Source organism: Cricetulus griseus (assembly GCF_003668045.3).
Source record: "Cricetulus griseus strain 17A/GY chromosome 1 unlocalized genomic scaffold, alternate assembly CriGri-PICRH-1.0 chr1_1, whole genome shotgun sequence".
In the NCBI taxonomy this organism is placed as follows: Eukaryota; Metazoa; Chordata; class Mammalia; order Rodentia; family Cricetidae; genus Cricetulus; species Cricetulus griseus.
The window spans coordinates 201209688-201232211 of NW_023276807.1; the positions used below are offsets into that span (position 1 = coordinate 201209688).

Here is a 22524-nt window from a genome sequence, read left to right on the forward strand (position 1 = left end):
AAGATTTAATAGGTAGCCCAAGGTAGCCTGACCTTTAGACTACATATGTAGTCCATGCTGGCTCAAGCTAATTCTTTCTGCTTCAGTTCTCCATATGACAGTGTAGAGACAGTACAGCACAGTACTCCCAAGAAATTACTATTATCGACTCTGATGACACCCTATGGAAGGTCTCACCATCCAGGAGGAGCAGAAAGGATATGAGATAGATAGGGTTGGAGGTGGTAGGGGAGCACGGGTGGGAGAAGAGAACTGGGATTGTCATGTAAAACAATCCTGTTTCTAATTCAAATTTTAAAAAGTTGAAAAAAAAGAAATTACTATTATCTAAACCATGAGGCTGTTGTTTACTATTCTCTAAACCACTACCAGTTTCACACATAAAGTGATAGGTTGAAAACAAGAAGCCACCTGTGAAACACAAATGGAAAGCACAGCCATGAGCCCCAGTCATTCTCTAGTATTGCAGTCTCTTACCAGCTTACCCTAGAGAACAATTATGTGCACATAAGGGAAGACCTCTGCTCCTTCCATTTTAGCAGAAGCATGAGCTTTCCAAATTCATCAACCACCAACCCACTATGTACTAAGCACCTAACAGAGTTCACGTACCACATCGTGCTCCCAGGTCTGAAAATCTAACATTAATACCAATTAACAGCACTGTGACAAATTCACATCCAAGACCTTTTATTCTAAATATCCAATAAAAACTCCATCACCAACTTGGTATATTTTTAAGTAATGTTTTAATGACATTTTAAATATCATTTTAAAAGCCTAGGTAATTGGCTATAGCGCTCCATAAGTATCTAATTTATAAATAACATGAACACTACCCTAAATTTATACTTATTTCATTCTCAGATTTTGTAACTCCATTCTTTCCTAGCTGCATTTTTTTTATAATTTGGAAAAAAAGTAGTTTTTTACCAAAATTTTTTATAGTCTACTGACAAAGGGAGCAGAGTTGAAGAAAAACTGTGGATCGCTGTTCTCAATCAAAACATTCTACATAACAAATTCAAATGCTTTAAGAAAAAAAAGTAACAGCATGGCTTACACATTTGTCAAGCAAATAAATACAAATATTCTCAAAAGCAAGCTTTTGGTTCATGAACAAATGTTTTGAAAACAATCGAAGCATTATCTACAAATATTTCCTATTCTTAATTATAAAACTAAGTAGAACATCTTGACCAAAAATAACCGACAAGACGGTTGAGATTAATGTAATTCAGTAAGCACACTGATCAGTTTTGCACACTACCAGAGGAGAAAGGTAAAAACCAACCCAGCTATAAAAATCCTTCCATTGACATTGGTGACCTGCCTACATGATACACTGGTACAATAGTGGCTCAAAGCAGGGGAGAACAACCAACCACTATCTGACTGGATTTAAGGCCAACTCCAAGAGTCGAAACCCATGCCTGACACGACTCAGTAATCAAGTACCTGAGATTAGAGAGGCATGAACCTAGAGGAAAACCATATACTGTTCTGCTAAAGGAACATAGCAATAAAATGACTTCAAACAACATTCTGTTATATCCATAGATCACTATCATGCCCGATCATAATCAGAGAAGCTTCCTCCTGCAGTAGATGGGAACAAATACAGGGGTCCATAACTGAACAATGTACAGAGATTAAGACCTTGAACACCCAGTCCTAATTGGGATGTCTCCAACAAATCCCTCCCCTCAGGGCTGAGGGAACTTTGGGGAAGAGAAGATGGGAAAAGCCAGTGAGGATAGAAGACACCAAGGAAACAAGGTCTTATAAACACAACAGGCTTCACTACTGAGAGGAGAAGTGGACACAAGCCACCATACCTAGCCAAGAAGCTATCTCAACTGACAACTGCTTGCAATAGAAAACTTAAGTTTACTCAACAGTCTCTCACTGGGCATACAAACTTAAAGGCTGGCCCCCCGGGACCAGCAGTAGATGGCCACTCAAAAGGAACTCAGTGGTATTTGGGGAGATGTTTTGTCTCACAAAGCTTTGTCTTAGTCATTGTTCTATTGCTGTAAAGAGACATCATGATTAAGGCAATTCTTATGGGGGCTTGCTTATGGTTTCAGAGGGTTAGTCCATTATCATAACGGTGGGGAGCATGGCAACATGCAGACAGGTGCTAGAATAATAGCTGAGAGCTATACCCTGATCCTGACTAAGCATTCAAATATATAAGTCTATGGGGCCATTCTTTTTGGGGGGGAGGGGATTACGAGACAGGGTTTCTCTGTGGCTTTGGAGGCTGTCCTGGAACTAGCTCTTGTAAATTAGGCTGGTCTCGAACTCACAGATCTGCCTGCTTCTGCCTCCTGAGTGCTGGGATTAAAGGCGTGAGCCACCACCTCCCGGCAATGAGGCCATTCTTATTCAAACCACCATACTGATCTTTTGCTTGTGTATTATAGCTTTTGATTTGGTGTTTTCATGAGTTTTCTGTGTGTACTTATGTTTCTGCATATGTATGCGCTTCTCATGCTTTTTCTTTGGTCTTGTTTTTTCTTTTTGTTTGTTTTTCTCTGTTCTTATTTGTTTAGTTTTTATTTGCTTTGTTTTCTAAAGTCAGAGAGAAAGAGGTGTGTAGTTGGATGGGTGGAGAGTTGGGGAGGATATGGGAGATGAGGGAGGAGAAACTGTGATCAGAATAAATTGCATGAAAAAAATCTATTTTCAACTAAAAATATTTTGTAAATTTAAAAGTGTCAGTAAGTTTTCGGTTGCCTATTTTCTGTCTAATATAATGCTAGGTTAAAGAATAATGTGACTTCATATATTTCATATATAATTATACATATGCCCCTTATGAGCATATCAAATCCTAATAAGATGCTAAAATAATGTGATTATACATGTATTTATATACATATACATCTCATGAATAAATATATCCAACAGCAAATAAAAGCATTCTTAAAAGAAGAACAAGATATAAGTCAGTGGGGGAAACTGTCCAGCTATGGATAGTGGGATTGATTATAAAGACCATTTGTGTGTTAATATCTTTATGTAACACTCATGTATACAGTAAAAATATTCTGCTCAACCTAAGTATACTTTATTGCTAGCATTACTACACTGTACTATTTTATTTACTAGAAAGTAAGCCTAATGCATTTTTCAGTTTGTTTTTAAAATAGAATTAAATACATAAAAATTAAATATAAATAAAAATAAAATGAATTCTTTAGGGTCAAAGAGCAAAACCATGAAGACACAAAAGATCAGTGGTCTCTTGGGGAGAGGCACAAATGTTTTAGGCCAGTGAAAAGCCTGTGTGATACTATGATGATTGATTCAGTCTTTACACATTTGTGCAAACCCACAGAATACACAACATGGAAGATGATTCCTAATGTAACTTGTGGACTTTGGATGAGCAGGACTGAGTATGACTCAGGGATATGGCATTTGCCTAGCCTATACAAGGCCCTAGGTTAGATCCCAAAACCACCAAGGAAAAGAAATACTACAACGTTACAGACTGACTTACTGTTAACAAATTATACACCACTCTGGGGGTGGGGGAGTAAGAGTTAAATGAAAGATCTCTATGTTTTCCTCATCTTTTTGCTATGAAACTAAAAGTGATCTTCCAAAGGAGAAATGTGAGCACAAATGATGCTTTAACAAATGGAAAGACATCATATTCTAGGACGGGAGTTTTTTTTGTTTGTTTTTTGTTTTTCGGTTTTTTTTTTTTTTTTTTTTTTTTTTTTTTGGTTTCTCGAGACAGGGTTTCTCTGTGGCTTTGGAGGCTGTCCTGGCGCTAGCTCTTGTAGACCAGGCTGGTCTCAAACTCAGAGATCCACCTGCCTCTGCCTTCCGAGTGCTGGGATTAAAGGCGTGTGCCACCAACGCCTGGCTGGAGAATTCATTCTTAAGATGTCAACTGTCTCTAAGATAACATAAATTTAGTTAGCAGAATTTAGATAGAGTTGGGGAAGGGGAGAAACTGCACAAGCTAATTTTAAATGGCATATGAAAACAAAATAAGCATGCGATTCTGAAAACAAAAATATGCAAGGCCTAAACCTTTCATATATATTACAAACTCTACAAATTAAACCAGGAGTACTGACATGCAGACAAACCAGTGAGATATGGCTTGGAAATAAGAGCTCAATGCATGTAAGAGTTTTGTGTAAACCAGAACACCTAAAATACTGAACAAAAATTCATTATTTCAGTTGTGTTGGGGCATTTGAGTAGCCAACTGGATCACACATTCCTCACACTATTCACCATGTCAAATCCCAAACAGATTTTAATCTTAAACATAAAGTATTTAGGATTACATATTTATATGTCTTTATAGTATATAAAAATTATAAGGATGTCTATAAAGTATAATTTTAAAATATGCTTATTTCATTAAATATAAAATAGAAAAGTACAAGAAGAAACCCACCCATAACACAATCTATTGATCTCTAACAAAGGAGCAAAGACAATTCAATAAAGAAAGGATCATCTTTTTAATAAAAGGTGCTGGAAAACTGGCCATCCACATGCAACAAATATGAAACACACTGACTCTACACGTTATACATCCCCTATGTAGTGGTATTGCCTTTAACCCCTTCACAGGCTGACACAGAGGTAGAGGCAAGAGTATTAGAAGTTCCATGTCATCCTTGGCTACATACCAAGGATGTTGGATACCAGCCTGGGCTGCACAACACCCTGTCTCCAGAAAGAAACCAAAAGTTGGTAACCTGTGATTGGTAACTCAATTTAAAATACAGTATCAAAAGTATAATCCACTAAAAACATTGTTAGGTTCAACTTCACTATTTAAAAAATAGTATCTGTGCTCTGAAAAAAAGAAAACTATTAAAAGAACAGAGGAAAAGCCACAAACTGAAAGAAAGTATCTAACAAAACATGCATCTGATAAAATGCCTCAATCTAAACGTGTAGCCACCCGCTGGGCGTTGGTGGCACACGCCTTTAATCCTAGCACTCGGGAGGCAGAGGCAGGCGGATCTCTGTGAGTTCGAGGCCAGCCTGGTCTCCAGAGCGAGTGCCAGGATAGACTCCAAAGCTACACATAGAAACCCTGTCTCAAAAAAACAAACAACAAAAAAAAAGCATGTAAAATATCTGGACAGCACACCAAATAACAGGTAGCCAGTCGGCCACAGAGGACCAGAAATCTCTCATTGCAAAACTGGGACAGCAGTTTTGCTGTTTCTTACTAATTTAACATTATAATCCACAAGTCTTACTCTTATGTATTTATAAACAAAGGGGTGAACACATATCTATGCCCAAAAATCTACACATTGACGTTTACAGCAGCTTTATTCATAATTCCCAAAACTTGGAAGAAACTAATATGCTTAGCAGGTGAATGGGTAAACGGTTGAAAATCCACACAGAAGAATACTATTCAGTGATAAAAAGGAATGTACCATCAAACCATGAAGACATGTAATCATTTATATACTGCTTAAGTAAAAGAAGTCAGTATGTAAAAGCTGTATGCTGTGAGGTTTCATCATGTGACATTGTACAAAGGGAAAAGTTACAGTAACAATAAAAGTATCAGTTGTGAAGTGAGACAGAGTTTTGGAGCAATGAAACTGTTGTGCACAACACTGCAATGGTGTAAACATTATGTATAATACAGAGTGAACACCTAACTATGTTTTGTTAATATTGGTTCACGAAATATGACAGTGTCACACTAATGGCAAGTTGTTATTAGGAAAACCATGTATGGAGAGAAAAGACATGGAAACTATACTCTTAGTTTAATTTCTTATAGCTTTAAACAGTGTATCAATTGGAAACCTCAAAACCCTGGATTTCTTTATAACAAAGGCATAAGAAGATCATTGCTCAATTTAAAGCTCAAAGTCAAAAAAGAAAATATAAATTTGACCACACAATCTTTAGGAGACCACAGTGGTAAATTTCAAATAAAATTCTGGAGTTCTGCTTCTTTTACATAAGATAAGTGGCCTAGAAATGAAGTTTAAAACTCAATAGAAAACTGGTCAGGCAATATTTCAATTCTATTATGATCACTGTGCAAAGGAAAAGGCTGCCTGCTAAGCACTGGGTATTTTAAACTAATGGTTTTTAGCCCATAAAAACAGAACGATTAAAAAAAATAAAAATTAAAAAAACAGAATGACAAATTGAAAAGATATATTCTTTTTCATGGCAATTTACAAGGTACAGCCATGACATTTGGTGTAGTTACTCAATACTTAAATATCATTATTGGAAAATGTTATACAACACTGTATTCCACAAGTCTTTATTATGTCCAAAGCAAGAATGAAGAAATTGCCTCTCTGGTTTCTATTTCTTCACTTTCTCTCCTCCATTTCTTTTCCGTTCAGTGGTTTTGCCCTAAATGTCCCCTGGATGACCTATGTCCAAAATGCGTAGCTGTCCTGCCAGGGGCTGCAGTTCTTGCAGCTGTGTGAGACTGTTAAAGGAGAGACATCCCTGTAAATGGCTCTTCTTCCTTGTCTACTGCAGATGGTGATCAGACTGGGTCTAGGTAGTGTGAGGTGGGGCAGGATGAAAAAGAAATCAAGCATTAAACTAAGTTTGTAGTTTTGCTAACTGACACTGAATTAACTGTTGCTAAGCCCAGTTATTTTCACAGTGTAAACAGTAGGGAGAAAACCACTTCTTTGCTCTACTTCCCTAGATTACACAATGGCCACACAGCAGTTTCTACATGTGTTAAAACAGATCAGATTTTGTGTTGGTTCATCAGGACAATTATCGCAAACCCAAAGTCATGATGGAAACTTAATCAGAGTTGGATACTCAGAGATTAAAAATTTACCTAAGCAAGTGTTGCCCTGGTTCAATCTCTACACACTAGGAAAGAGGCAAGAGAATAGGAAAAAGATTTTGTTCGCCTACTGTACCATAAAGAAAGGGGGCAACTCCAAGATAGTCTTGATTCTTTGTAATAATCAATAGCCAGGTGCACATGGTGCAGACACAAGTGATTACTGTGTCTACTAAAATTTCCCCAAAGGGCTCTTCGCTGCCTGTTTTATAGTCCAAGGAGGCAGGGCTAACAGGCAAGTGTTAGGAGTAACTCAAAATGTCCAAAAAATAAAAATTTTTAAAAAGTAGCTTTTACCAAGGACCTCTGACAACGACTTCTTAGCATAAGTGCCTGGAAGGTGCCTTAGCCAAGGTCTGAGATAAGAGCCTCAAAAAAGAGAGACATACATATGAGTAATATTATATGGACCAAACAGGTTATATTTAGGAATATATATGTATATAGGAATATATATATATATATATATGTGTGTGTGTGTGTGTGTGTGTGTGTGTGTGTGTGCATGCAGTAACAATTAGTAAACAGAGAAAGAGAGAGATCATGAATTTAAAGGTGATCAGGTAAAGATATATGGTAGGTGGGAAGGGAAGGGAGATAAGTTGTAATTACATTATAATCTCAAAAATAAATAACTGAAAAAGCGGGTGCATGGACCCGAATACAGCTGTACATATAAGCACAGCTAGTCTAAAGTAAGTTCTTCAATTGTGGGTATGGGCTTCGGTATCTGACCGTAAGGGTCATGAAAACCTCGACAATAATAAAAGGTTTCTGAAAGCCAAAAACAAAAATTAATTAAAAAACCAAACCCATAACAGACCCAGGTGCTTATGGGAGTACACATCACTTCACTGCAGCCTCCGTCTGGAACACACACTCTCTACTGAGACTGCCAGCACACCAGGCAATGCCAAAGTTTGCTGCCTGAACCACCTCGGGGCACATTCTAGACTTCTACAACCTGCCTTCTTCATGTGTCATACTCCAGCAAAATTAAGCTCTCCACATTATTTCCAAAGCACTTCCCCACTTTCCCCTTCACCAGGCATTTACTCTTAAAGATTTATCACATCCGCTACTTTCTTCAGGAAGCCCACTTAGTAAATACCTACCCCCTACCTAGATGTGACTTGTCCCCTCCCTATGCATCTGAGAAACTGCATACCAGTTTCTCAAGAACAGAAGCCTATTCGGCATCTCCAATGTCTAAAAAATGTCTGGCATGTAACAGGAACATGGTAAGCAAATGACATGGAATTGATGTTCTCTAAGTCAGCATTAGGAATGTACCACTACCACAACAAGATATCAACTATCTCCTCAGCCCAAGCACTTTCGGTGACTGGTGTCTCAGCATCCACAGCCTCTCCCGAGTTAGGACCCGACTGATTAAAAACTCTGGGCCATAGGTGTCCAGTGTGGTCCCACTCTGAAATCTGATGTCAAACCTGGATTCATACTTTGAGGAAAGGCAACCTTAGTGCCCCCTATTGCTTAAAACAATCACCTTTCCCTTTTCCTTCACCCATTTCTGAGTTCAAAACTGCTATCACCTATCTACTGGGGGGTGGCAGTTTCCTGAGACCAGTAGCGTGCCTTCTATTCTAGCTTTTGTTGAACTGCATGCAACCCCACTGGAATTCCTTCTTCACAAGGCAGTCTTTCAGGCTGCAGCTCAGGTCACTACAGTATAAGACCCTCTTTATAGTCAATGTCCAGAACTGGAAAGTCTACAGAGACAAAGTATATGGGGGGGGCACCTTAGGGGTGGGACATAGGAAGATGGGGGTCAAGGTTTTTTATAAAATGAGAAACACTAAAATTGATCCTGGTGATGCTTGTACGTATCAGTAAATACACTAAAAACTACTGAACTATAGACTTTATGTTGAACAGCATATGAATTATATCTCAATAAACTAGTTCCTAAAAAGAAAAAGGTCATCTTTCACCAATTAACTGGCTTTAGGGCTTGTCCTAGCTCGTTTTATGTCAACTTGACCCAAGCTGGAGTCATCTGAAAGAAGGGAACCTCAAATGAGAAAATGACTCCATAAGATCTGGCTGTAGGTCATTTTCTTTATTAGTGATTAATTTATTAATGATAGGGAGGGCTGGTGTTTCTGGGTTCTGTAAGAGAGAAGGCTGAGCAAGCCAGCAAGCAGCTCCCCTCCATGGCCTCCATGTCGGCTTCTGCCTCCAGGTCCCTGTCCTGATTTCCTTCGATAATGGACAGCAATGTGCAAATGTAAGCCAGATGAACCCTTTCCTCCTCAGCTTGCTTTTGGTTCTTAGTGTTTTGTCTCAGCATTAGAAACCCTAACTATGACAAGGTGGTACAAGTGTAGTGGGATATCATTATGACAGACCTGACGGTGTTTTTTGGAGGATTGTGTAAGGACTCCGGAACTTTGGGCCAGAAAAGCCATTTGAGTGTTAAGAGTTCAGTGGGATGGTCTGTAGGAGGTTGGAAGATAAGCATGTTGACAGCAGCGCAGAAGAGGGAGGCCTGCCTGGCTCATGAAGTTTCAGAGGGAAGTGAAGACTCTATTGGAGCCATTTGTTATTCTGAATTAAGACTCTGTGATTCTGGTTAGCTGCGGCTGAAGAACCAACTTTGATTAACAAGGTACTGAAACTACTAAAGCAAAACCTTTGCTTTGCTGGGATACTCAATACTGGTTGGCTAGAGCTAAAATTTAGCAGTGACACCCAAGTGTGTGTATGTGTGTGTGTCCCGAGATACATACACTGACATGTGTATGTGTGTGTCCCCTAAGATCACACACTGGTGTGTGTGTGTGTGTGTGTGTGTGTGTGTGTGTGTGTGTGTGTGTGTGTGTGTCCTGAGATGAATACACTGACACTTGGGGGGGGGTGTTCCCTGAGATGCATGCACTGACATATGGGTGTGTATATGTCCCAAGATGCATACACTGACACATACGTGTGTGTGTGTGTGTGTGTGTGTGTGTGTGTGTGTGTGTCCTGAGATACACACACTGACACCTGGGTATGTGTGTAACCCCTGAAATGCACACACTGACACCCATCCCCAAAGTGGTAGGATTCAGAGGTGCGGCTTTGAGGAAAGAGTAGATCATGAAAGTAGATCCATTATGGATGAGATTAATAGTCTCATAAAAGAAATCTCAGTTATCCAGGTTCCTTCTGCTCTGAGAGGAAATGGGGATAACAGTCTTCTATGAAATGCAGACCCTCATCTGACACCAAATTAGTCAGTAATATGACATGGATTTTCAGCCTCCAAAACTGAAAAATAGCCGGACGTTGGTGGCACATGCCTTTAATCCCATCACTCAGGAGGCAGAGGTAGGCAGATCTCTGTGAGTTCAAGGCCAGAGCGAGTGCCAGGACAGCCTCCAAAGCTACACAGAGAAACCCTGTCTCGAAAAAAAACAAAAAAAAAAAAAGAAAGAAAGAAAAAGAAAATTCTGCTTTCTATGCCACTTGGTCTGTGGATTCTGTTACAGCATCTCAGACAGACTACAGCATTGAGTAAATACTCACTGCACTAGCAAGCCAATAGCAAGAAAACCTTTCAAATAGAGCATGTCTTCCTGTGTTTTTTGTCACTGAAGAAAAACTTTAGATCCTTGAGTTGAGATGATAAACTGGCGATCTGTCTGAAACTTATGCCTATAAATATGTTAAAACTCTAAAGTATCTCCAAGGATTGTGCTTCTCAAAAGTGGAAATCACCAACAGACAAGCAAATGGGTGCCCCCTGTACTTACAAGAGAACGTGTGCAACGATGGCGTTCACATCAAACAAGGTGTCAGTGGGGAATTCTCTGAGCAGTATGTTGCCTCTAGAAATGTTTTAAGAACATGTTATTGAAGTATCTCCTTACACTCCAATTTGCTTGGCTATCTAGTATCAGTTCTTTGATGTTACAGCCTGTGTTTTGTCTGTGTGCCCCATACACATATCAGACTCTGGTACATACTATTCTCTGAGTATACTCACATAAGCATGTTCATTTTGAAAAGTTTAGGACCTATACTTGGCCAAAAAAAAAAAAAATACTGGGAAAGAAACAAATATAAACCCAAAGGGACTTCCTAATAACATCTCACACACAGGTTTCCAGATTGGCTTGGGAAGTAAACAAGCAGGTGAGAGAAAGTTGCCTGACCAAATAAACAGGCTCTCTCTACTTCTTAGGCCAAATCTCCAGTATAAGATGACAGACTCAACAGCAGAGGAACCAATACCAAGCCACCAGCAGACAGATCCCTCAGGAGGAGAAGGTTCCCAATATAGAGGTGGCAGAGCCACACAGAACACCCAGTCTGCTCTTGCCCAACATTCTGAGGAGTAATTCATAAAAGACACTCAGGGAGTGTTCGATTATGCTCCAGCTTTTGTAAAGAAGCTCAGAAAGGTAAGGAAAAAAACCACTCCTTGGACTTTCTATTAAACTTCCTAAGTCCCCACTAAAGACCACGTTACTCTGGCTCAGTGATGTGTTATGTACTCTTTAGCAGTCTAAACTATTGCTTTGCATTAGTATCACACTCCAAAGACAATTTACCTGAATAAATATGCTTTCATCAAAGCCTCTTCTTTGCCGCAGTACCTTGACGCTTCTTCTTTGACACAATTAACCTGTAAAAGATTATATTTAAGGTTTAAGGTATGTATCACAGGGTCAAGTTTCACGGTGAAGGAAATATAGCCACCTGCCTCCAGGCTAAGATCTGCCTCTCACTCTTCCTGACTCAATGCTTTCATATGCACCCAAGCACTAGATGAAACCACAAAAAGAAACCCTCGTCTGCTACTCAAGGTGATGTTTAATTTTCCACAAGTTTACAATTAACTCAATTTTGCTAAACAATCGGGAGTAAGGAAGTAAAACAGGAAGGTGCACAGGTATGGCTAGTAAGTTCTGCTGGTTCCTAAGCCAAGTCCATCAACCCCTTTACTTTTATTAACAGAACCACTTTGAAAAAAATAAAGTGTCACATTAGAAAGCTTTTTTAGCCTCCACAGCAGGTCAGGATGGCCACAGGGTTCATGCGGCATAGGAGACATCGCTGTGTGAGAATTGATTGATAGTTCTCAAAAGGAGACTGACAGCTTACTCTCAATAAGAATACTAGAGTACCAGAGGCAATCACAAGCATGGGACACCTGCACTCCATTTGCTAAAATGGTGCAATAGGAAGAAAAAACCAAGTCTCCAGTGTTAGAGCTGCTGCACCAAGCCCAGTCCGCTCACAACCCAGACTTAGGTGAGGAAATGTCTGAAAATAAGATGGAAGGTGAGAGGGCACAAAATAAGGAGGCAGGAATGTAAATACAGGCCCAGGACTGGGACCTGGAGGGAGGCCATGAAGACTTAAGAGCCTGATCGTGAAGGCAGAAAGGGAAACTATGAAGAGTGAGTGTATACACACACGCATCACCACACAGAAGCAAGCTGTGAGGAGAGCACACATTTCCAGCTAGGAAGATAAATGGCCACCAAGGTAACTAACCTAAACAAAGGCTGAAGAGGCAGTTATTTTGTTTTGAATTTGGTTATGGGTTTTGTTTGCTTTGATGGAATGAGGTTTTTGTTCTTGCTAGTTTAATTTATTTATGTGGAATTTGAGGAAACAATGAAAGCTGTTTGTTTTTTAAAAAAAAAAAAGTATAAAAGGGGAACTGATAGGGAAGATAAGGAACAGAAAATGAGAATTGAGTCAGCTATCACCAAAAGAACTTTAGTGGACATAAGGTTTTAACATTAAAGCTTTGGACTTTATGACAAGAGATCCATGTACTCATCCACTATAGTCTGAACATCTTCCATTATGTTAGTCACTGGGAATACAGTTAAGTCCCAAATAAAAAAAAATTTATTTTGAACTTACATTTTAAAAGTATAAACATCAAATAATTAATATATAAAGCTAAGTACCATACAAAGGGACAGGACACACCAGACCACTTGAGATAGCTAACTGAGGAAGGCTTCTCTGAGGAGGTAACATTGGCATTATAAGGATGGCAGGGAGACACAGACATAGATAAATGTGCGTATGAGGTGAAAATACCTGCAAAGGTCCTGTAGTAATGGCACCTTTGGCAGACACATGAGACAGAAAAATGAACCATGTGCTTCAGGAACATAAAGAAGGTAGGGGACAGAAAACGAATCACCGACAAGGCAGTCTCTGCAACACTCAGGGTTTTAGTCTACTGTGACTATAACTGGAAGCCTCTCTGTCATCAGACACGGAGAGGAGTCTGTAGCGGGGGAAGAGTGAGAGGAAACAGCCAGTGACTAGGACAGCACTATGGTCCCTCGGTGACATGATGACCAGGAGACTAAGAGTGAAGTACGAGAGCAGCTGAGTCTGAAAAGTTTGAACAGAACCTAGTGGTCTAGGGACTGGTTAGGAGAGAAAGAAAAGTCAAAGATGACTAAAGGGCTTTTGTTTGTTTCAAAAACCAATTTGATTCAGTCACAAAACACTTTTAAGTAGCATAAAGTTGGACTTGGTTACTTTGTCCAAGTTGAGAATATTTCTCTTAACCAGAATTATTTAGTCCACTTATATTTCAGCTCTACCCAGCCTGGAGAAGCCATTGGCAACTAATGGTAGCTGAGGGATAGGCAGTCATTTTCTTCGGTGGTGTAACCACTAGTTAGATGCTCCACTAAATAAGCCCTGACTCTCATCATTCAAGCAAGCTAACTAAACTCAGTGAGTGTGTGCGCGTGCACGCTCACAACAAAGACAACTATGTTTTGGTGTTTTCTTAATCTACCTGTCTCTGTCAATCTTAATTTTTTAAAACATTCTCAAATGCTACTCCTCTCCAACACCACTGTGACTTTCTCTCAGCACTTCCTTTCTTTAACATGGGACTGGATTTGGATAGCCCTTATGATAATGATTCCATTCTTCTCGTTACTAAGATGATCTGTGAATGTGCTGTATCCCCATATTTACAATATGTCCTTTCCAAAGAAAAGGACTAGGTCTTGGTCATCTAAAGAACACTCGATACAGTAAACTCATTTCACTGTGTAAATATAGTTACTATTTCTTATGTGGCAAGGACTGAGCTAAATGTTCAGGATGAGCCTGTGAGTCACCATCTTCTCTCAGGAAATCTCAGTGTTCTCAACCATAAAAATCAAAAGTTTCAAGTTACATCAGTTAGTAAGTGCAGCCTAAGCACAGATCCTAATATTCTCCCCCAACCACATAAGTCTAGGTTCTTCTCTAGCTGTGACTAGATAAATAGCACAGCCATGCCTTTGAGCATCGTGGAAGCACTATTTCATTTCTAAAGTTTATTCTTATTTTATGTCCATGAGTGTATGCACATATGTATGTGTATCACATGTGTGCCTGGTGCTGATGGAAGTCAGAAGAGGGCATCAGATCCCCTGGAACTGGAGTTGTCAGTGTTGGGAACTGAACTAGATCCAATGCAACAGCAGCCAGTGCTCATAACCACTGAGCATCTCCAGCCCATCACTTATGAATTTTTTTGTTTAAATTTTTACCCAGAGGTCATGGGAGATGAGTGCTGGTAACATTCTAGAACAGAGTCAGTAAGTAAACAAAGCATCTACACAGAAAGAACTGACATGCCTAAAGGATGGAGTTTGTAGTATAATTGGGTTTTTGTAAAGTACATACTGTCCTAAGGTCCTGCAGGAAGTCTACCACAGACACTAGGAGTGACAACAGTCATCTCTGGGAGAAGGGTGGTAGCTGAACTGAGAACGAATAAATGTAGGAGAAAGTGAGTAGGCACTAATCTGAAAAGAGCGACAATCACTGGGAGACTTCTCATGTAAAGTTAATGCAAGTCTGAGATGTTACCCAACCCGCTAAATGTGAAAAATGTCCATAAAACTCCATGGCAAATTTGAACAATTTTTGAAAAAAAAAATGTTTTCAAATGACTTGTTCTAATTTATTCTAAACAATGTCCAAACTATAGCATAAACAATTATAAAAACTAAGAAGTCAAAAAATTTTAATCACCTTCATTTTTCCTCCCATTTATACTAATAGAAATTTAATAAGCAGCCAAATTGTGGCTATTGTGAAATATTTCTAGGACAAAAGAGAACAAAAGCCTACCATGGCTTGAAAATACCCTGAGAAAATGGGTTATGAAATGCAGTTAAGTTCTCACAGCTGGGGGATTCAGCCAGCTTCTTTTCTCTTCATGCACTGTTACATAACCATGTGAAGTTATCTTTCTGTGCTTAGGTAAGAAGCCAGAAAAAAAAGAAAAAAAAAACAAAACAAAAAAAAAACATTTTTTCTCAGTTTGGAAAAAGGTATGAAGTTAATGTGTTTTTCAATATGCAGTCTTAGGTCATACTATTGTAAATGACTGTCACTGATAATTTATTAACATAAGTATCTGTCTACCTTTGAGACTGAAATCCCATAGTCCTGGAGAGGTCTAATGGCTTCTTTTAGTTCTTCAAGAAACAGAGAGTTACTTAGAGAACCTACAATAAGAAATGTTGAATGAATTACTTGTGAATCTACTCTTCTACAAGATGAATATTTAATATTACAGGGAAAATCTGAACACACAAAAAAATTATGTGATTGGCCTTCAAAATGACAAGTAAACACATCCAGTGACACATTTTCCTATTGTTTCTTTATTTGTATTTCTACTATCACAATATAATTTTGTAAATTATCTTAAAACTTATTTAAAAAAAAAATTTCAAGCCAGGCAATGGTGGCACACATCTTTAATCCCAGCACACGGGATTAAAGGCAGAGGCAGACAGATCTCTGTAAATTCAAGGCCAGCCTGGTCTACAGAGCCAGTTCCAGGACAGTCAGGGCTACACAAAGAAACCCTGTGTCAAAATTCAAAAAAAAAAAAAAGAAAGAAAGAAAGAAAGAAAGAAAGAAAGAAAGAAAGAAAGAACTAAAAAAAGTTTAAATCTAATGTGGTATTATCCCTCCAAGTTTAACACCATATACACAGTTCTTAAACACACATTAAAAAAACTTTCAAAATGACTTTAAAATCCCAAATCATTGCCAGGCGTTGGGTGGCACACGCCTTTAATCCCAGCACTCGGGAGGCAAGGGTAGGTGGATCTCTGTGAGTTCGAGACCAGCCTGGTCTACAAGAGCTAGTTCCAGGACAGCCTCTAAAGCCACAAAGAAACCCTGTCTCAAAAAACCAAATAAATAAATAAATAAATAAATAAAGATAAATAGATAAATAAATAAATAAAATCACAAATCACAAGTAGAATTAAAGGACGGCTAGAGATGTGAAGTCATTGTGGTAATTCCAATACAATTGTACTGTTACTGGCATAAAGACTTAAATGAAACCATCACAATTATGTTCAATATTCATGTTAATTAACTCAATATAATTAACGACACAGCCAAAGCAGAATAGAGAATGCTAAGCTAAAGCACTGCTAAAACTACATACCCACCTTTTACAAAACTGCAAAAATAGCTACGTGTAAAGAAAATAAGCAAGTATTCCTCCGGAAATGACTGAATGAAAGAAACCCAGACAGCTGAACTAGTGTTTTCTATGAAGTAAGCATATGTGTAAACCAACATTTAATCCTCATACTAAAGTTAGTAGCAATCACCACTACATCAGAGCTGATGAGCCAAGAAACAGAAAAGCTAAGGTGCTTAGATTCTTTCTTCCAAGCAGGTAGATCACAGAAACAGCTTTATACTATTGCAACTGACCAAAGTTCCCACTGAGTGTAATGATGAAAATGAAATGAATTATCACAAGAGACAAGTAAAAATTGTAAAATATACTTACCAACTTGACAAAAATAAGCTAAAGAGGCTTTTCCTGGCTGCAGTGTGCTGAAATACTGCTGAGGACTCAGTTCTGGGAGAGGGTCTTCAGTTGACTTGTAAAAACTGCACATCAAAACCAATGCGACCCCGGCTCTAAATACCACGAAGTCAGAAGACATCATGAGCTGTAGCTGGTTATGTGTGCCAAGAGACGTGTCTGTTGTCTTCACTGCTGTGTTCTACTGCCTCAAGAGATACCTGGCACAGAGTAGGAGATCAACAATGTTCTTTAGATGGATTTGTTAAATGAAGGAAGTTAAAGACACCAGATGAATAGTTAAATCACTACATTACTTGATTTTACTAGAATTTTATTTCCTTCTAGTAAGAAAGAAACCCTGGGGGGTAATATATAAGGACACTGCACTGATAATACTTTGATTTCATTTTATATCTTCACAGTGCTGGGGACTGGGTAGTTTAAGGAAGTACTGTATCACTAAGAGCTAGCTAGCTACATTACCAGGCCTTGGAGTGGGCATGTTGTTGTTGATTTTTGTGTTTGGTTTTTTGAGACAAGGTTCTAGTTTGTAGCACAGGCTTGCCTCAAATTCACAGCAACCCTGTTGCTGCCTTTTGGATTATAGTCATTCAATACCATACTCAGCTTAATTTTTGATAATTGCAAAAGAAATCAAGGATATCTACAAAATGCTTAAGTTTCACGGATATTTACTACAGTAAATTAAGCTGACATTTTAGACATTCTAAAATTAATTGAAAATATTATCCAGTCCTTTATTTTTTAATTGCTTGTGTTAGACAATGGACTCAAAACCTTGTACAAGCTAGGCAAGCACTCTACCACTAATTTTTAGCCCCAGCCATCTACTTTGAAGTCAAGCTATCACAAGCTGTCCAAGCTGGCCTTGAACTTATGATCTTCCTGCCCCAGCCTCCTGAGTAGCTGGGAATACAGGCCTGTATCACCAAGCCTAGTTCTACTCATTTTTAAAATTAGACATTTTGTTTGATCCATTTACAGCTAGTGTGCAACAAATACTCCAGCAACTGCTGAACACCATTTGGCTGGGAAGGAGACATCCAAAGTCTGTTATGGGTTTACTACCTTTTAAATCTCCCACAAGAAATCTATTCCAATTATGCAACAACATTCTTTCTGAACATATGCCTACTTTAATGCTTAGGACATACTATTTTACACTGCTTATACAAAGAAATTGTTCTCAACTGACTAATCCAGTCCTACTTTCTGAACCCAGTTTGGTCTAGCCAGCCACCCTCCTGTCAACTTTCTTGGTACATTTATTACTTTTCTCCTTTTCTTGCTGTTAGTCTTGTTTGCTGTTCTGCAGTTTTGTTTTGCTTTGTTTTCTTCTTAAACAACTCCAGGAGTTTTTCCTGCTGACAGTTTTAAACTGTCAAAGTTTAAAAGATAGCTTAGGCAAGCACTTTACCACAGAGTTACATTCCCAGCCTCTAGGGAAGTTAAGATTATATAAAACTACCATATTTACAAAGAGCAAAGGTACACTCACAGGTACAGGTGAGAATTTTCACCTTTTAATTTGAAATAGGACCTCTATATTTCAAATACAAGAACACCACTTTAAAATAAGTAATGAAAACAGCAAAATTATTTCTATAGACTCCTACGAGTAAGGGCAGAACTTTTCAGCAAAGAATAAGATGACAACTTTATGAAGAAATCATAAAGCACTGGATACATGCTCCATTCATCCAAAATTATCAACAAGACACTTCTCCCTAGAAAGCAAGTGTTCTTAAAAAAAATGAGACTAATGATTCATGAATTACTTAATACTTCTGAAATTCATTAGACCATGTTACTATCACTGAACAGATTTGCCTTCAGTTTTTAATTGTGTTTAAAAAAACTAAAGTAAAATGAAAAGTGACAGTTGCATATAAAAATGCAATCTTAATGATACCTAACTAAAAGGTATCCTTAACATTAAAATCAATTATACATTCTAGCCATTGTAAGCAACCTATTTCAGGGCTGCTTTATATTAATGGGAACATTTTAAAATAGGTCACCCACTATTTTCTTCATATTCTAGAGGAAACTGCATGTATTTCTGTGGCTAAGGGAATAACTATAGAGCATTCATTCCTATATGAAATAACAATAACCTAATTAAACTGCAAAGTATTAGGTTAAATTGCAATTGAAAGATCAAGCATCAATTATTTCCTTGTCTTGAGTCTACAATTCAATTACTCTAGCCTAAATTGGACATTAGAGTTGATAGTTGTTCCTCTCCCCTTCAACGTGCTGCAAAGCTCCAACGGTTTGACTGTACATTCAAAGCAAACTTGAGATGCCTTTTATCTAACTGGAGAGATGAGAATACATGTGTGGAAGTGCTGTTCAACTGATCAGGTAGGGACCAGAGAAAGGAATGTATCAGTCATCTCTCAATCATTCCACCTTTGATAATATTTGACCGACAATTTAAAAATTACATAAAGCATAGAGTATTTGGCATCCACTAGTTGACTAGCTAGGAGACAGAAAGGAAATACAAAGAGGGACAAGGGGACAGAAGGTTTAATATATCTCAGAACACCAAAAGCCAAAGTTATTGAAAATAGTTGTCTATGTCAAAACACATAATAACCAACTGAGAGCAATTCTCTCTAAAGACAAACAAAAACTGAGGCAAGGATAGATGTCAAGGGAACTTCTGAAACCCACAAAGCCATTTCTTTCCTTCTTTTCTTTTCTTTTCTTAGCTTTTTCAGACATGATCTTACTATGTAGCCTAGTTTGGCTTCATGGTCATCCTCCTGCCTCAGCCTCCAGATTGCTAGGATTACAGGCATGTGCTGTAATCATACCCAGCTCGCATCGCTTCCTTAAATAAATCATCTCCTTTTATTTTAAAAGTTATTATTTACACTCTTCTCTGTCTTCAGGTCTTACAATCTTTCACCTTTCTTTTTTTTGCATGTAAATAAATTTCCACAGCTTCTATTATTAATCTAATCAACCCTATCCAGCCACAAAAAAATAAAATGGACAAACCCACCTGTGGGAAATAAAAAGCATTTGCTCAGAGTCTTGCTCTCCTTACTCAAGGACCTTTAAACTAAAGGATGGAGAATGTGGGTGGGAAAGACTACCAGCAATCACAAAGTAAAAACAAAGATTTGGAGGATATGTAGTGGCAGTCCTGCCTCCAGTCACAGAGTGAAAACAAAGATATGGAAGATATTTAGTGATAACCTCCTCCAGCCCCAGCAACTAGAATAGGCACCAAAAAGCAGTGCTTTGGACTTCAAAAATCTACACACCTACACAAATTGATGAGAGCCACGGGAGAAATGTGACTTGGCTCCTTGGGTGCTGTAGATCCTTGGTTCCTGCCTCTTCACAGGTATAAAGCAGGTTTCAATGAGCTTCCGAATTCTATCTCTGCTGAAGTTTTTTGTGACACCATGTGATTTCACTGTGCAGAAGGGAGTTAAGGGAAAGAGGAATATCAGGCAACAATTTCAACAGCTAGTATGTGGCAGGCATACTTTGTTTCCTCCTATCAAAGCCACCAGAAATGCTCAAAATGGTAGCTATCTTGTTGATGTGAACACCACACAGACAACCCTAGCTAATGTGTCATGAGCTTAAGGAAGAATTGTAAAACTTTAAGCCGTCAAGATTTGAGGGGCTACTTCTGCAGCATAAAGCTGCCTGTGTCCGTTGGTACACAAGCTACAAATGAGCAGCTGCCTTAACAAAAACTCTGAAGCACTGGCTAGGAGATCAAGCAGAGCTCAAAACTGGTCAGGGCTTCATGAGAACAGGCTTATCAGACACTGACATCAATGAATGAGCCACACCAAGTTGACAAAGCTGTGGCTACAGTAATCTGAAGATCATATGTAGCCAATGAATCTACAATGGGTGTGTGCCAAGATTCTTGCACCTAATGAGCTTGTTTCAAAGCACTAAGAGAAAGGGATTGGAAACAGAAGACGCATACTGAATAGTAACTGCTATAGGTTGTATTTGACAATGTATGCAGAGAGAGAGAGATTCTGGGGAGTTCCAGCAAAGATAGGCATTACACAAACACAAATTGTAGCTTAGACCCATACTATCCATACATAAACACAAATTGTAATTTAGACTCACACTATTCCATGCAAAAAGAAGCATGCTCATCAAATCACTCGGCCTCAAAAAGAGGCCATATACTCCAAAGCCAGTTTGAGATGTGACCAAGATAAAGATAAAACTATTCGTTTTTATCTCTCTCACAGGACAAAGCCAAAGTCCACGAAGAACTATGCACTAGGGCACTCAGAATGAGAACTGCTTGTTGCTGATCTGAGTAAGTGCTGCTGCGCACTCAGGTTCTCTGAAGAAACTGCAACTGTATAAAGCTCCTGCAGCATGCCTGAAAGACAAAATGTCATAAAACAAGAGCCCAAATCATCCCAAACTACCTCTTGTCCCTTTCAATCACCACTTAATATCCACCTGTGTATCTGACTTAACATCTTCAATGTTTGGAATGTAAGTAGTCTCCACCAACCCTAAAACCAAGGAGATAAAAGAAAACATCTAAATGCTACAGATTCCCTTGCCTTGTTACAGTTCACCTGATGACCCTGCCCTTATACTATTGCATAAACATACTGACTTACGGCTTTCTTTTCATTTTATCATAATTGCTCGTGTATGTGCATGATCATATACAGATGGGTAGTAATAATAGCTGTGCCTGGTAAACTACTGGCCCAGAACGTGCAATACAATACAGATCTTAAACCCCTGTGCAATAGGCACTTGGTGAGTGGAGGGTGGGTAAACAAAACTCTTCTTAGGCAGAGCATAGGAAAGGGGGTATTTAGGATGCTCCAGTAAATACTCCACAAGAACACTGAATGATGAAATGTTCACTCTGAGAACACAGGATTCCCTCTTAATCTTCCTCATTTTTACTGATTTGCTACCAAATATAAAAAAATAGGTAACAAATTACATGCAGTGGCCCAATATACAGTGTCATTTATTTAAAACACAATATAACGTTTATTTTTGTACCTCTTGGTCTCAAATGAAAATAGCACCACCTGCTCCTACACACAAGACGAATATAAATGGAATACCCCTCTAATTCTTCCATTCTAGACAATCACCAAACTGTTACTGCTCCTCCCGCCCCGCCCCGCCCCATATTTTATGCCAAGGACATCTTTCCAAATTGCAGGTTTCAAAGAATCACCTTCCCCTTAACATTCATCTATTCCCAGTACCACCCGTACTTAAGGGCCATTTCCCAAGAGATTACTTACAGTTTCAGCTCACGCTTTACTTCACTCACTTCCTTCGCCTATGTTTCCTCCTACTCACCCAGAAAAAAAGGAAATCATGATGATGATGATAAATAAACCAAAACAAGACTCCTTCGGCGCCCCAGAACGGGCGTACTAAATCAGAAGCTCCGCAAACAGCCTTGCTAGCGGAACGTTGCCCGATGCGGACGTGCATGCAACCCTGCAGGCAGAATCTCGAGGCCCGCTGCCACCCACCTGCTGGAGACCTGCGCGCAGGACCTTCCTGCCATGAACCATTGGTCTCTGAGGACAGCACTTCCCGCCACCCGAGAGGAGGCGGAGCCAGAAGGCGGGGCCGCGGCTGGTTCCCAAGGCAGCCCGCAAACGACTACGCCTACCTGATAGAGCTCGCCGCCCACGGCCGCCACTGCCTGCGCAAAATCGGTCTCCTGGGCAAAAAACAATCATCGAGGCTCCGCCTTCTCCTCGTGCTCCTTACGTAAGAGATCCTGCAACCAATGGAAGGCCGACGGGGCGGAGCGAGAGAGGCCCTA

At 39.1% G+C, this 22524-nt stretch overlaps 1 protein-coding gene across 10 annotated transcripts; it reads right to left on the minus strand.

Moving 5' to 3' along the window:
* Window positions 1-5306: 5306 nt before the first annotated feature.
* On the minus strand, window positions 5307-22518 carry Txndc16 (thioredoxin domain containing 16). 10 transcript variants are annotated; one of them, XM_035452712.1, is made up of 10 exons: window positions 22369-22516; window positions 21989-22038; window positions 21171-21226; window positions 20823-21087; window positions 19985-20139; window positions 16662-16900; window positions 15263-15345; window positions 11404-11477; window positions 10603-10677; window positions 5307-6534 (listed from the first exon to the last, which is right to left on the minus strand). In XM_035452712.1, the coding sequence occupies exons 6-10, from the start codon at window positions 16822-16824 to the stop codon at window positions 6405-6407; spliced, it is 525 nt and encodes a 174-aa protein (XP_035308603.1). In that variant the 5' UTR covers window positions 16825-16900; window positions 19985-20139; window positions 20823-21087; window positions 21171-21226; window positions 21989-22038; window positions 22369-22516; the 3' UTR covers window positions 5307-6404. The 10 variants fall into 10 exon arrangements, with proteins under 10 accessions (XP_035308603.1, XP_035308605.1, XP_035308601.1 ...); XM_035452714.1 differs by lacking the exon at window positions 22369-22516 and adding an exon at window positions 22226-22352; XM_035452710.1 differs by lacking the exon at window positions 21171-21226 and having other exon boundaries at window positions 22369-22515.
* Between the last annotated feature and the right edge of the window lie 6 nt (window positions 22519-22524).

Coding starts and splice junctions, on each gene's coding strand:
- Txndc16 (XM_035452719.1), bottom strand. CDS start 16,824: ATGATGTCTTCTGACTTCGTGGTATTTAGAGCCGGGGTCGCATTGGTT. Junction 15,346..16,661: donor AGCTTATTTTTGTCAAGTTG/GTAAGTATATTT, acceptor TTCTTATTGTAG/GTTCTCTAAGTAACTCTCTG. Junction 6,535..10,602: donor ATCGTTGCACACGTTCTCTT/GTAAGTACAGGG, acceptor CACACTACCTAG/ACCCAGTCTGATCACCATCT.